The sequence below is a fragment of the Rhineura floridana genome, chromosome 15 (genome assembly GCF_030035675.1).
Source record: "Rhineura floridana isolate rRhiFlo1 chromosome 15, rRhiFlo1.hap2, whole genome shotgun sequence".
In the NCBI taxonomy this organism is placed as follows: Eukaryota; Metazoa; Chordata; class Lepidosauria; order Squamata; family Rhineuridae; genus Rhineura; species Rhineura floridana.
The window spans coordinates 21920717-21934580 of record NC_084494.1 but is presented as its reverse complement, the minus strand read 5'-3'; the positions used below and the strand labels follow the sequence as shown (position 1 = coordinate 21934580).

At 41.8% G+C, this 13864-nt stretch overlaps 1 protein-coding gene and 3 non-coding genes across 13 annotated transcripts in view; all 4 read left to right on the top strand.

The window, feature by feature from the left end:
• Window positions 1–13864, top strand: part of PUM1 (pumilio RNA binding family member 1) — a 71070-nt gene that overhangs the window by 32865 nt on the left and 24341 nt on the right. For 6 of the 10 annotated variants that reach the window (XM_061596141.1, XM_061596148.1, XM_061596142.1 and 3 more), the window contains exons 6-10: window positions 195–361; window positions 3402–3672; window positions 4520–4613; window positions 6437–6553; window positions 10488–10639. In XM_061596141.1, coding sequence (XP_061452125.1) covers window positions 195–361; window positions 3402–3672; window positions 4520–4613; window positions 6437–6553; window positions 10488–10639 — 801 coding nt within the window. The remainder of the gene's footprint in view (window positions 1–194; window positions 362–3401; window positions 3673–4519; window positions 4614–6436; window positions 6554–10487; window positions 10640–13864) is intronic. The other 4 variants (XM_061596147.1, XM_061596145.1, XM_061596146.1 and 1 more) reach the window with 2 other exon arrangements.
• Window positions 4797–4885, top strand: LOC133371040 (small nucleolar RNA SNORD103/SNORD85). Its single transcript, XR_009759246.1, has one exon. It is a non-coding gene; the product is annotated as a small nucleolar RNA SNORD103/SNORD85 (small nucleolar RNA).
• On the top strand, window positions 8078–8166 carry LOC133371039 (small nucleolar RNA SNORD103/SNORD85). The gene has a single exon (XR_009759245.1). It is a non-coding gene; the product is annotated as a small nucleolar RNA SNORD103/SNORD85 (small nucleolar RNA).
• LOC133371038 (small nucleolar RNA SNORD103/SNORD85) lies at window positions 13471–13556 on the top strand. Its single transcript, XR_009759244.1, has one exon. It is a non-coding gene; the product is annotated as a small nucleolar RNA SNORD103/SNORD85 (small nucleolar RNA).

Genomic DNA, 13864 nt, shown 5'->3' with positions numbered 1-13864 from the left:
AATAAGCAACAACAATAAAACTGTTATAGGTTAAACAAGTTTTATGGTGATGTTAAATGCTAGTTGTAAAAATTCTTGATGCAAAAGTGTTTTTGCTTTGTTTTAAATGCATTAATATTGGCATGAATAATATGTTCAAGTTTGGTTTTGCTTTTAAAAAATTAAGGCATTGTGAACTGCTATATTTCACACAGGGGCCAAGGGATGCTGAGAGTGACGACAATGATAAAGGTGACAAGAAAAATAAGGGCACATTTGATGGTGATAAATTAGGTGATTTAAAGGAAGAGGGAGACGTAATGGACAAGGCTAATGGTTTGCCTGTACAGAATGGAATTGATGCCGATGCAAAAGATTTTAGGTATGTAGGTACCTATACGTGAATATCTTTCTCCTGTATAAGCCAGTGCTTTCTGGTTTGGTCCCAAGAGTCTTGTGGATATGGCAGCAAACTACCAGGACTGGACTTTAGAGGCAGTACAATAGAAGGGGCAAATTGGCCTTCACGTGGAAGTTGTTACTTGTAATCAGCGGTTGGATCAAAAAGGAACACAGAACAAGAGAATACATTTTTCTCTATGCAGTTGTAGCTGGGGACAGTTTCAGCCAAAGGAGAAAAAAGGGGGGGGGACCCCAAAACGATTGAAAAAATGTTTATTTTAACAAAAGCCCAATGCATTTCAGCAACTCAGTAGTTTGGCCTTCGTCAGGGGCTGTAAACAAAATCATAAGAACACACAACATTAATGTACATAAATTTCATACAGCATAAAACCATATATACATAATCTATAAAACTTTTTACATCAACTGGTCTAAAATATTCTTTTCTAGCAAATCTGCATTTTGGGGTCCCACCTTTTTTCTCCTTTTGCATTTGGATGCTTCCCACCTTCTGCTGTTGGACAGTTTCAGCCAACCTCCCCTCCATCTTTAGCCCCTTCTCTACATCCTGTACTGTTCCCAAGGATCTCCCATCCTCAGGGATGACTTTTCAGGGGGTACAGAGGGTTGAAGCAAGAGCAGAAAAGCCCCATTCTATGAAAAGAACTCTGCTTATGGCTCGTTGGCCAGTGAATAATCTATGTTAAGATGTGCTACTGTGGTTAGACAATTTCCTATAGATAAGAAAGATATAGTGTGGATTGATGCAGAAAATATCAAAACGAATGCAATTATCACTTCTGTTCATGAAAGAGGCTATGGACAAGTTTCACAGTGGGTAGGTGTGTTGCTGCGTCCCTGAGCAGGCCCATTTGTAAATGGCAGGAAAAATGTCTGGAGGGATGGGTCATGAGAGGATCCCTCAGGAAGGGTGTAGTTGGTACAGTACAGTCAAGCAGAATGTGACTAGTATATGTTTGAATAGGGAGTTAGAACAAGTTTGCAGTAGGTGACAAAACACTTTATTTTAAGCAAAGCAAAACAAAGCAGATTTGTTGTTCCTGTATTAAAAGACACTGTTAATTTTCTTCCACTGAGAGAGTACACAGTAGTAGGTTGCATCACTGGGTGGTGGTTCATAGAATAGGATATTTCAAAAGTGCTTGTTGTGTTGCTTGCTAGCTATGTTGCTACTAATAAAGGGTACCCTGTTACAGATTTTCAAGATGGTGTTAGACATTCATTGCAGTTAGATGTTTAAATTGGGGAAATTGTGTATTACAGGCTTCTTTTTTTATAACTTTTACTGGGATAACATTTGCAACTTAGCCAAGCTGATTCAGTTTTGGTGCTATGTATGAACATTTAGTTTAATTAGTCCTGTAGGAAGCACCAGGTTGAATGTGAGTTACTGGCTTTGTGCTAAGGTCTGTTAGGTGGTTTATATTGTTTCATCTATGCACATGGCACTTTACAAAGAGTAAGGGGCTTACAGTCTACGACAAACACAGGGAGACAAAAGAGAAAGGGGGGAAATGACTACAGTGATAGGCAGGGGAAGGATATGTGCTTGCTTCAATTACACTTACATTGGCTTAGTTGCAACAGGGAGTGCGGGCTAGGGTGATCCAAGACTTCCCAGAAAAAAAACTTTCGAGAGGTTTAATGAGCCTCCTGTGAGTTACCATCCATGACTGTTTAGGCAATATTCAGCTTGTTGGGTGACAAGTAGATTAAATAAAGCTGAGTTGAATAGTCAGTTTGGTTAATTGGTTAAATCTGTATATATTTTCTGTAGGAGTAAAAACAATAGTTCTGAAGAAAAAGGTAAAGGTAAAGGTGTCCTGCACTTGTAGTGCGAGTTGTTTCCGACTCTTAGGGTGACGTCTTGCGACGTTTACTAGGCAGACCGTATATATGGGGTGGGTTTGCCAGTTCCTTCCCCGGCCTTTCTTTACCCCCCCAGCATAGGCCGGGTACTCATTTTACCGACCACAGATGGATGGAAGGCTGAGTGGACCTCGACCCCTTTTACCGGAGATTCGACTTCCTCCTTCCGTTGGAATTGAACTCCGGCTGTGAGCAGAGCTTCGGCTGCGTTACCACCACTTACCACTCTGCACCACTGAAGAAAATGCATACATTATTTTGTTTCTATGTGATGTAAACATGAGTTGGCATAGTCTTGGAAGAGGCATTCTGTCATAGTCACAAGACATGAAACCTTGGTTAAAACAAATTGCGCTGGAAATGTGGGCTGCTCAACTTGTTAAGAATAATACTTCAATATTTAACACTGCAGAAGTTAAGTGGTGCTGTGTACAGTGCAACAAAAGAGACAGACCCTTATGGACTTCTTAACCGTCTTTAGGCATCCCACTCTTAATTCAACTTGTGAGAGATGGGTGCATTTCCCCGGCTTCTGTCATGTCTGTTTTGCCAGCCCTGCACTCTGCATTGACTGGGAGCTGAACTTCTGCAGCAGGGAAGTTCACTTATGTAAACTGACTATGTGATTTAGAACCATGATCTAAATGGGTGTAGGGGAGTCTGCATAGGGTATGGAGTAAGGGAAATATGATAAAAGGGTGGAGGGTGAAGGTAATTGAAAAAGTATGGGGTCAAGCCAAGGATGAGGTGAGTGAGGGGGACAGACAAAATAAAGAAGGAGCCCACAAAAGATGATCCCTTGCTGTTCTCCCATTTCTGAGGTGAGTGTGGCAAGCGAATACAGATGTCAAGAAAGGGCTTTTTTAAAACAAACTTTTTTTTAGATGTGGTTAGTAATGCAGTTATTGGTATGGTGGAAAACAAGGGCTCTCCAATCATCATCTATCTAGAATGAACGTCAGTGTGTTCAGCTGTTTCAGGAAAATTAGAACAAAAAGATTCAGCTTTAAAAACTTAATTTGAAATGCCATTTTAAAACTGTTGCCATTGTCAATTATGATGGGTTGGTCTTTTAGGTTTTTTCTCTGAGTAACGTAAGTTTTGTGTTGCTTTTTTTTTCTTTTCAGCCGGACACCTGGTAACTGCCAGAACTCTGCAAATGATGTGGATCTTTTAGGGCCAAACCAGAATGGATCTGAGGGCTTAGCCCAGCTAGCTAGTACGAATGGTGCCAAGCCTGTGGAGGATTTCTCCAACTTAGAGTCCCAGAGTGTTCCACTGGACCCCATGGAGCATGTTGGCATGGAACCGCTTCAGTTTGATTACTCTGGCACTCAGGTACCTGTGGATTCAGCTGCAGCAACTGTGGGCTTATTTGACTACAATTCTCAACAACAGGTAGATCTTCCATTTATTAATATGAATGCTTTTCTCCACTCTGTCTCCAGCAGGACATGGGTTTGCATACACAAGCCTATGCATCTGAAATATATTTGTGTGCCAGTCATGTGACCTTTTGCTTTTGATATGCACAAAACATCAGGATTTCCTCCCCCCCCCCCGATCTTTCCTACTGCTCTGGGCATAGTCCATCTGTCAACGTATAGGATAAGTGCACCAGAAAACTAGGATCATCTTTCTGCTGAGGAGCTTACTCTGTCTCAGTAAATGAACATCAGCTTTGCTTTACTGGCCAAAGCGTATGAGGATCTGTGTAGCGAGAGCCAATTTTTTACAAGTGCATATTTTATCCAAAGATTACTTCATTCTGTTACTATAAGACATCTCTGCACCCATTTGTTGCACAGCACTTTTGCGGCAGCAGTTATGACTGCATTCTTGGGAGGGGGGTGAGTAAGAAAAATGTGCAGTTTAGCTCTTTGATGACTGCATACCAAGTTGTCCCTCAGAGAACCCCACGCTAGGTATGAGACTGATGAAAGGAGAGAGAGGAAGAAGGCAAGTATGAGAGTAAATAAAACTTCTAAACTGTTGGTTGGAGTAGATGAACTCAATGCAGACTTTGACCCTCTGAGGCCAAGAGGTGATACATTTATACCATTAACAGCACTAGGCTGAAACTAACCTGTGGGACAGTTGTTGAATCTTCTCTAACTGAGCTTGAATGGCAAGTCCTGGGCCAGCACCTAGCAAGTTTAACCCCATTGGGGAAAGGTTTATATAACCATCTTGAAATAAGAATTGTAATTAAGTTGTAAAACACAACTTTTTTTTCATTTCTCAGTTGTTCCAAAGACCGAATGCACTTGCTGTTCAGCAACTGACAGCAGCACAACAACAGCAATATGCATTGGCAGCTGCTCATCAGCCACACATAGGTAAGTCTTTCAGTCCCTTGCTTATCAGTAGAAGCCCTGTTGCCTTTTGTTGATCTTCAGTACTTCTTTGACTTGCTCTCCAAACAGCATTCATTTGTTTTAAAAGGAGAATGCAAGGGGTAATATAGAAACTGGGGGGCAGGGTGGGCAGAAATGTTTGAGTGTCTACTAAGCTCACTCGTGTCTAGCAGTGATGATGCTCTTGCCCTCACTGAGAACGTGGTTCTATAATGAGAATTTTTTTCGTAAGTACTCATTTGCTCTGAGCCAGACATGAATGGTCTACTTGCAATATTCAAACAAGTTATAGTTTAAGAAGGTCATGCTTTTCTCTAGAAGCCCTCCTTGAATAGACACCATAATGTGGATCAGCAATGCCAATTTTTGTTGGTGTTGCTAACAAAACTGGTTGAATAAGTTCTGTGTTTCTTTGCTCTCACATTCTCATCTTTTGCATTAAGGCACTGAAATCAGAAAAATCATATCTATGTAATTGGTTATAAGGGCATTTGATAGAAGAGCCAGCCTCCAGATTTCTGTTTAATAATGAGAGTCAGGTAAATAAGTACTGGTTTTGACCCAAACATTGAATGTGAGGATAATTACTTCCACCTCCAGGGTTCACATTCCCTTTTAAATGGCAAACAGTACAATTTTCCATTATATGGACCGTCTTTATTTTGCTCTGGATTTTAAAAAAGACAGTTTAACCTATATTTTTCAGGATTCATGTGTTTTATTTTACTCATTTTGAAATGTGTATGCAAGGATGTACTGGTGCTTTTTCCTTCAAGTCATTTTTTTTGCCACTTAATATTCCTCGTATTTGTGGCTTGGCATCCAAAAAAGGGGTATATGGATGCCTAAGAGAACAGTTCATACCAGAAGCTTTGCACCCTAACTTCCTACAGCTGTTCTCTCCTGAAGAGACGAGCTTCTTTCAGCACAGCTGCCTGTCTCTAAGGTGCAAACTGGTTCACAAAAAAACAGTTTGCACCATGGTGTGCGCATGTGGTGTCTCCTCTTTCCCTTGACGCACACACACACACACACACACCAGCTTCTGTTTGTATTGTGCCAGTGTATCTATCCTGTCTGTTTTAGGATTTTCTAAATTTCCAGTCTGATTTTTATTAATACGCCTTTGCATCGTTCTCAATTTCTAAGAGAATTCTCAGAATCACAAAGGAAAGTGCATGAGCAGTAGTGCTTCTTAGTACAAGACATTATTAGTGTTTTTTGCTGTGACTAATTTCTAGCTTCCTCTAGAAGTTTTTATCTTTATGAAGTGGTTTTCATCTTTATTTTCTTGGCACTCTAGAAGGGCATAAAATCATTTGGTTTTATTAAAAATCTAGAAAGTTTGAGTTCTTACAGCTGAATGTGAAAATGTATATATTTTCAATGCTGTCATCTGATTAAAGAAATCTTAGTCAATAAATATGATTTTTAATTAGATCTGCATAAATTTGCTCATCTCTCTCAGAGTAGGTACTTGTAGGTAGCAGCAAAATCTTTTACAATTCTTAAAAATAAAAGTTAAAATCTGTTCCAATTAATCATAGCTATATTTTTAGTCAATAGAAATGGTTTAAACCAATTAATCAACCCAGTTAATAGACTAAAAGACAGTATGTCTGGTCGCTTGTTTTCAGAGCATAGCTGCTGGCTTTTGTAGCTCAAATCTTAGAGCCTTTAACTCTCTTGTCCTGTTCCATTATAGGTAAGTTGGCTCAGTCCCCAAGACACACACATGCGCGCACACACACACATGTACATTTTGGTAGGGTTGCAGTTCTAGTCAAGTTTGTTTTTACTGACAGGTATGTTTTCAGCAGGTTTAGCTCCTGCTGCTTTTGTGCCCAATCCATACATCATCAGCGCTGCTCCTCCAGGAACAGATCCCTATGCAGCAGGACTTGCAGCGGCTGCAACATTAGGTGAGATGATTACAGAGATGTATGTTTTTTTTAAATGCTGTAACCTGTGACAGAAATATGAATGTTTTAGAAACAGGTTGGGTCTCAAGGTGCTCTTCTGGTCACCAGGGTGTTCACTGGAGGGCAGCTTCATACCTTGCAGTAAAGCATCGAGAGATGGAAAAGTAAAACTGAATCCAAAGATGTTTTGCTTGTATGCCCTCTTGCACAAGTAGAAGCATGAGAATGACTGCAGAACTGACCTATTATAGCACCAACCTATTATTGCATTATTAGTTATTTCCCTTCTGCTAATGGGTCTTTGGACACAACCCATGCCACTGAACACTGAATGGGGCTTTATATCAGTCTGTCTTACACGCAAGACCTCTTTTGCATTCAAGCCCTTGCACAACTTAGGCAGCTGAAACTAGCAGCTTGACATAATAAGGTAAAGTCATACATGGCTTTGACAGCTGAGGTTAACACTAGCTTCTGCCACCTCTACATCTCTCGCTCTCGCTCTCCCCTGCACTTTACTGTATACTGTTGCACTTCTGCAGGAAAGAAATAATCCTCTTTCAAAATAAAATATTAGTTGGATGCCTAGGGCATATGCAATGCTCTTCAAAGCATAGGCTAGATTGTATGCATTCATGAGCATTCTCTTGTGAAGTTGGTCTAGGAAATGAGAGACCAAAGCAAAGTTGCTGTGGCACAAGGGAACTTTTTTTTAATAGAGGACTTGTTATTACATAAGAAAGGGGCTCTTAACTGCAGTTTAAATATTGGGGCCACAGTGTCATTTTATTAATTAGGGGTTTTATTCAGCTAAGTCCTACTCAGAGTAGACCTACTGCAATAAGTTAGTCATGTTTATTTACTTCAGTGGGTCTACTCTGAGTAGGAGTAGCATTGAAAACACCCTACATGTTTGGCTCCCAACATGGCTTACAGTTGAAACTCACACAGGGATGCAATATGATTATGTATTTGTGTGTGAGAGACTGTAATATGTTCTTGCCCTCTGCGCACACACACTCCACTTTCTGATGCAAATAGTCTGTCTTAATCATAGTTAAGAATGATGTTGATTGCATTGGTAAGGCTGACCATTACTGGAAACTAGTTGCAAATCCTGTTTAAGAGGGAACTTGGTGTTAACTATGGTGAACGTCTGGGCTGACGAGGGTTAATCACATTTAAGATTTGTGGAGGAGATTTGAAATGAATTGGAAATGGAAGGAGGGAGCTCATGATTCAGCTCTTTCTCCCCTCCCCCTCACAATTTGATGCCCCATTCTTAGGCAGCAAAGTTTGGGAGGCCATTTCAGTAACTTCTGGGAGACGGGGGTGAAAGCATGTCTTTTTTCACATGGTTCTGTCTCAAATTGCTCTGGTAATGTTTATATATAGGGAATCGCATGGAATACATCAATGACATGGTTACTTCTGCGCCACCAGATACTGATAGTGCGTACAGTTACCATAACGTGGGCCCACTCTTGGAACGTTTTTATCTTGGTATTCATTATCCTACTCATGTCTAGCAATGATGACACTCTTGCCCTCACTGAGAACCATTGTTTCTATAATGAGAGCTTTTTGTAAGTACTCGTTTGTGCTGAGCTAGACATGAAATGGGCTACTTGCTGTACTAAAACTATTTTTATCTGGGAGCTGTCAATAGGTGCTGCTGCTGGTCGATCAGCAGCATTCATTCTTCTCTCCCCCTCTGTCTGGGTACACAGGTGCTGCTAGAAAAGTGTGATGGAGAAGTGGCAATATGATAAGCCCCCTAATATTCAGAACCGGTAGGGTAGGGTGCGTGTGTGTATGTGTGACATGTTGATTGAACATCTTTTTACAATAAGTGGCTTGTGCTGTCATCATAGCTATATGGGAGATGTGATGTGAGTGGCTAGAATGATAGCTTTGGTTATTGGGAGCCCTGGTCCAAAATCCTGCTCAGCTGTGAAGTCCAAACCTCTGTGTCAGTGTGGTGTGCTGGTTAGAGTGCTGGGCTTCAACTAGAATCAGGTTCAGATCCCCACAAAGGGGAAGAACCTCTCGCCAGTTACTGCCTTTCAACCTAACCTACTTGACTGGGTGGTCGCGCGGATAAAAGGAGATAGATGCATTCACATTGCACTGAACTCCTTGGAGGACGGGTGGTATAAACATGTAATTAATATGTGTAGCAAGCTTCTGTATCTACTGGGAAAAACAAAGCAGAACTAGATTTTGCCTTCCTGATCTCTTTTTGTGCTGCCAGCAAAAACCGAATTGTCAATTCGCTCTTTAGAAACAGTCAATCCAAGTTACTTCAGTAAATTCAAGTGTGTGTGTGTACTCGCTCCAGTATACAAACATTAGCTCAACACTCTGCACAGCTGGTAACAAATGTTCACTTACTTAGAGACTGGTAATGCCCCCTATCAATCATACAGATTGTTTGACAAAATCACAGTAACAGTTCATCAACGCTTTCCCCCATACTACAGTTCCAGCAAAAATCTGTGAAGGAGGCTACCATTGACACCAGTAATAGCACCTATCCCGTGGACAATAGCAGCTTGTGTGGAGGGGTGATTTCTTTTACAGGGCCAGGGCACGAGGTATGTGTGTGTGGGAGTTAACCCTCTCTCATCATACTTTGCTATTGCAAGCGAGGTTTCCTCCACCACCTCCTCGCAGCTGCTATTAAAAAAAACACCCACAAAGACAGGTAAGGAAATGACCCCTTTTCACATCTGTTACTTTCGACATCTTAAAAGAAAGCCTATTCATACATTTAACACCATGTCTAGTTCAGCCCTTAGTACTACATTTAGATTTCATTTCCCAGGCTGCTCTAAATAAATGAAAATGTGCTTACTATGATGATTTTTAATTTAAATCCATTTTTAAAAATAAGTTTTTGTCCCAAAGCAGCAGGGACTTGTTGCTTTTTCAATGCCTGCAAGTATCACATGTTTATAAATATGTGGATGTTCAACTGTCACTGGGCAACAGTTTGAGCAGGCGATAACAAGGGAATGATACAAAGCTCTGCCATCCAGCATCTTTTAAAAGGCTGCTAGAAAACTGAAATGGGACCAAGCCAGACCAAATAGTAGTGGGGGTGGTGTGGGATGGAGAACTTTACAATGAAATTGCTGAAGGAAGAAATGACAATAAAAATACAGCATGAGGTGCTTCTAGCATAAAGATGGAAGAAGGCTGCCACTGAAAAATGTCCACTCGCTGACTGAGCAAATGGAAGTAAAATGGCATAAATTGACAAAATGTCCTGGTCATGAAAAGGATGAGAGAAAATTTGTCAACGAATGGGACTTTTATGATGGTGAGCTGGTCAAATGTCACCAACAGAAAAGGGTGTGAGCAGCTAGAAAAGGCTGTGTTTGGGGTTAAAAGCTTTCTGTATGGGAACAATCTAGGGGGGGGAAATCAATTAATCTCTAACTTTTATTCATACTTCTCCATACAAGATGGGTAAGGCCAGCGGGCTAGTCAGGTACTAGAAATCTCACTACTGTACTCATGTCTGGTAGGTGTTTAAAGCCTTGGTAGAGAAAGCGTAGGCATTATTTCTGAGTAAATACGTAGTAATCTGAAAAGATGTACAACCTGGAAAGGCTTAGGTAGGACTAAATTGGAGCATTTAAATTGGGTGTCATGTCTGTCCTTCTGAATGGGAATAATCTTGCATGGAATATTTATTTGAGTAGGTTTTGAAGGCAGGTGATGTTCTTAAAGACTAGGAGTGCTCTTTTTGCCTGAAACAGCAAATCTTTGGAAATGGGCTTTGCTATTTCTTCCACTCCCAAAAGGTCTAGGCCAACCAAGCCAACCCTTCACAGCTCTTGTTCTGTAAGTGAAGGATTACTCAAAAGCATGAACTCGTGCTCTGCAGCCAGCAGAAGATAAAATCAGTACTCTGTTGGTATTTTAGGGCCTGCAGTTGTCCCTCATCAGTACTATGGAGTGGCTCCCTGGGGAGTGTATCCTGCCAGTCTCTTCCAACAGCAAGCTGCTGCCGCCGCCGCTGCAACAAACTCCTCAAATCAGCAGACCACTCAGCAGACCCAGCAAGGACAGCAACAGGTGAGCAGCAGTCTGCTTTGCACAAATACTAACCAGTCTGAATTTGCAGCGTCTTTTCAGACACAGCAACTTTTAAAAAACAGGTCAGCATCTATTGCTGCAGGAAGGATTTTGTTGCTGAAATGAGGAAGTGGAATTGTAGCCTAAGAATTAAAAGTGTTGGGTGTTAGGAGCGCTCCATAGAGCAGGCTGCCGCTGCTTCTTCTTCATGTTCTTGTTCATCTGTGTTACTTTGGTCCAGTCAAGGAAGTGAAGATAGTTTCTCGGTGATGTGTTCTGTTAAGCCAGGGATAGGGAATCTGTGATTATCTGGATATTGTTGGGCTAATCATTGGCCATGTTTTCTGGGATTGATGTCTGTCCCAACAACATCTGGAGAGTCACAGGTTCGCCATTCCTGTGTTCAACCCATATTAGATGCTATAAAACTGTTGACTGTTCTGTGGTTATTGCTTTGAGTTGGACAGTTGTCTTCTTTCATGAGACATGTAGAGCTCTGATTTCCAGATTCCAAGAATCCATAGGCAAACTGGAAAAGAGGAAAAGATGCCTTCTGAAACTATGATGCAGCCATGTGTAATTCATGTGGCTGCTCCATTCACACACAATGGTAGGGAGTTTATTTGTATTTTTAACATGAAGTGGATCATACAAGGGAATTTAAATTCTGGCCCTCCCTGGGCTCTATTGCTTCAAGCATTTTTCTCCCTAGTCTGTCTCACCTCCTGTACTGGAGTTGAGCTGGGTGAAAAGTGCTTGAAGCAATGGATCACAGAGTAGTGAGGAGAAGGAGGCAGGATGATTTCATTCCCTGAACCTATGTGCTGTATATTTCATGTAAAAAAAAAAAGTCTTCCCCTGCCACCTTTATATGTGAACAGGGCAGACACATGAATGAATACATATAGTTCCTCTGTCATGCCTAGTTTACCGGGGGGGGGGGATTTAGAAGGCTATTAATATGAGTACAGACTTGAAAGAACTGTGCATGTTTATTCTAGGGAAAAGATAAAATCTTTGAGGTGGAGGTGGCAGCAGAGAGTGTGTTGATAGTTCTTATGCTATAACACTTGAGTATGGCAAGAAAGGGGCTTAAAATAGAAGAATGTGTACTATAGTTAAATGGTAGGAAAAGCTTTCCAAGATCAGTTCAGCAAATCGGAATCCATTTTTCAAACATTTGAGTATAGTTACAAGAGAGAACTGTAGAGCCAGTGTGGTGGTTAGAGTGTTGGACTAGGGGTTGGGGAGGCTCAGGTTCCGAACTGCTTAAGAGGAGAGAATTCCAAAGGATAGGTGCCATAATACAAAAGTCCACTTCCTATGCTGTGTGGAATGAACCTTCTGATAAGATGGTATCTGCAGGAGTCCCTCACCTGCAGAGTGCAGTGATCGACTGGGTATATACGGGGTAAGATGATCTCAGGTATCCTGGTCCCAGCCTGTATAGGGCTTTGTACACCAAAAGCAGAACCTTGAACTTGGCCTGGTAGCTAATGGGCAGCCAGTGCAGTTCTTTCAGCAGAGGGGTGACATGTTGGCAATACCTTGTCCCAGTGAGCAGTCGCACCGCTGCATTTTGCACTAGCTGCAGCTTCCGGACCAACCTCAAGGGCAGCCCCACATAGAGCGCATTACAGTAATCCAGCCTGGAGGTTACCAGTGCATGGACAACAGTGGTCAGGCTATCCTGGTCCAGCAATAGCCACAGCTGTTTTACTAGCCAAAGCTGGTAAAAGGCATTCCTAGGCATTAAGGTTACCTGGGCCTCTAGCGACAAGGATGGAGCCAGGAGCACTCCCAGACTATGAACCTGCTCTTTCAAAGTGAGTACGACCCCATCCAAAGCAAGCAACTGACCAATTATCTGAACTCGGGAACCACCAACCTACAGGGCTTCCATCTTGCTAGGATTCAGACTCAGTTTCTTGGCCCTCAACCAGGCCACCACTGAGTCCAGGCAGTGGGCGAGGGCTTGCACGGCCTCTCCTGATTCAGATGATTCAGAGAAATAGAGCTGGGTATCATCAGCATACTGCTGACACCTCACCCCAATCTTCTGATGACCACTTCCAAGAGCTTCATATAGATGTTAAACAGCTTGGGGAACAAGATGGTACCCTGTGGCACCTCACAGCACAACTGCCAATGGGCCGAAAGACAACCACCTGATGCTATTCTCTGAAAACAACCCTGGAGGCACGATCAGAACCACTGTAAAACAGTGCGTCTGATACAAACCTCACCAAGTCGGTTCAGAAGGATACCACGGTCAATGGTATCAGAAGCCACGGAGAGATGAAGTACGAAAAGATGTGATATAAATATAATAATAAAAAATATTACTCCAGGCTTAACAGTGGTCCCAGTATTAGCAACAGGAGGCATGGAAGGCCTGATGGGGTTGTTCCAGGCATTTGTGGTTTTGTTGTACCTTTTGGGTTTGTAATGCTGTTGTAGTGTAGCTCCAACATGACATGTTGCTGAAGCTAACAGATGGAATGTGCGTATGTGTGTGTTGGAAAGGAGAAGAGCTGATTGTGTGGTGTGAGGTGAGGAAAGGGATCGAAAAGAGACCACGGCTACACTAAAGCTGGGAAAAGCCCTCAGTGACAAATGACACTATATGATGCAATTGACAAATGACACTATATGATGCAATCGACAAAGAAGGCTGTTGCCTACAGTCTGGGTTTGGTTTGGTGAAATCTTTTAACCCTACTTGATTGCAGAAAAGTAGTAAGCTGTTAATGTTATATTTCAACCAGTGTCAAGAGTAAGGAAACAGTATTTTTATATCTTTCTTTGTCCACCTCAGTTGTCCTCAAAGGTCTGGCAGTGATGACACTCTTGCCCTCACTGAGAACACTGTTCACTAATGAGAATCTTGCTATGTACTCAGATGTGCTGAGCTGGGCCTTCTTAAACACGAAGCTGCCACAACGCTGGGAACTGTCAATTTTTTCCCTCTGCCTGTTGAAAATGTGTACAACCCTGTTTGACATATCCAAGACAGAGTGCGTGTTTAGGAGTATATTTTTGTAGCATTAAGATGATAAGTTCCATAGCCATTGCAAGATCGATAGTGCGAGATGCCCCTATCTAAAGTTGAAGGTAAAATACAGTCAGATTAATGTTCATAGTTTTCAAAGGAGATTCAAGCTATATTTTTCAATAGGGCTACTTCCAGAGGTTGGTAGAATTGTGGGCGTCTGAGTATTTGTA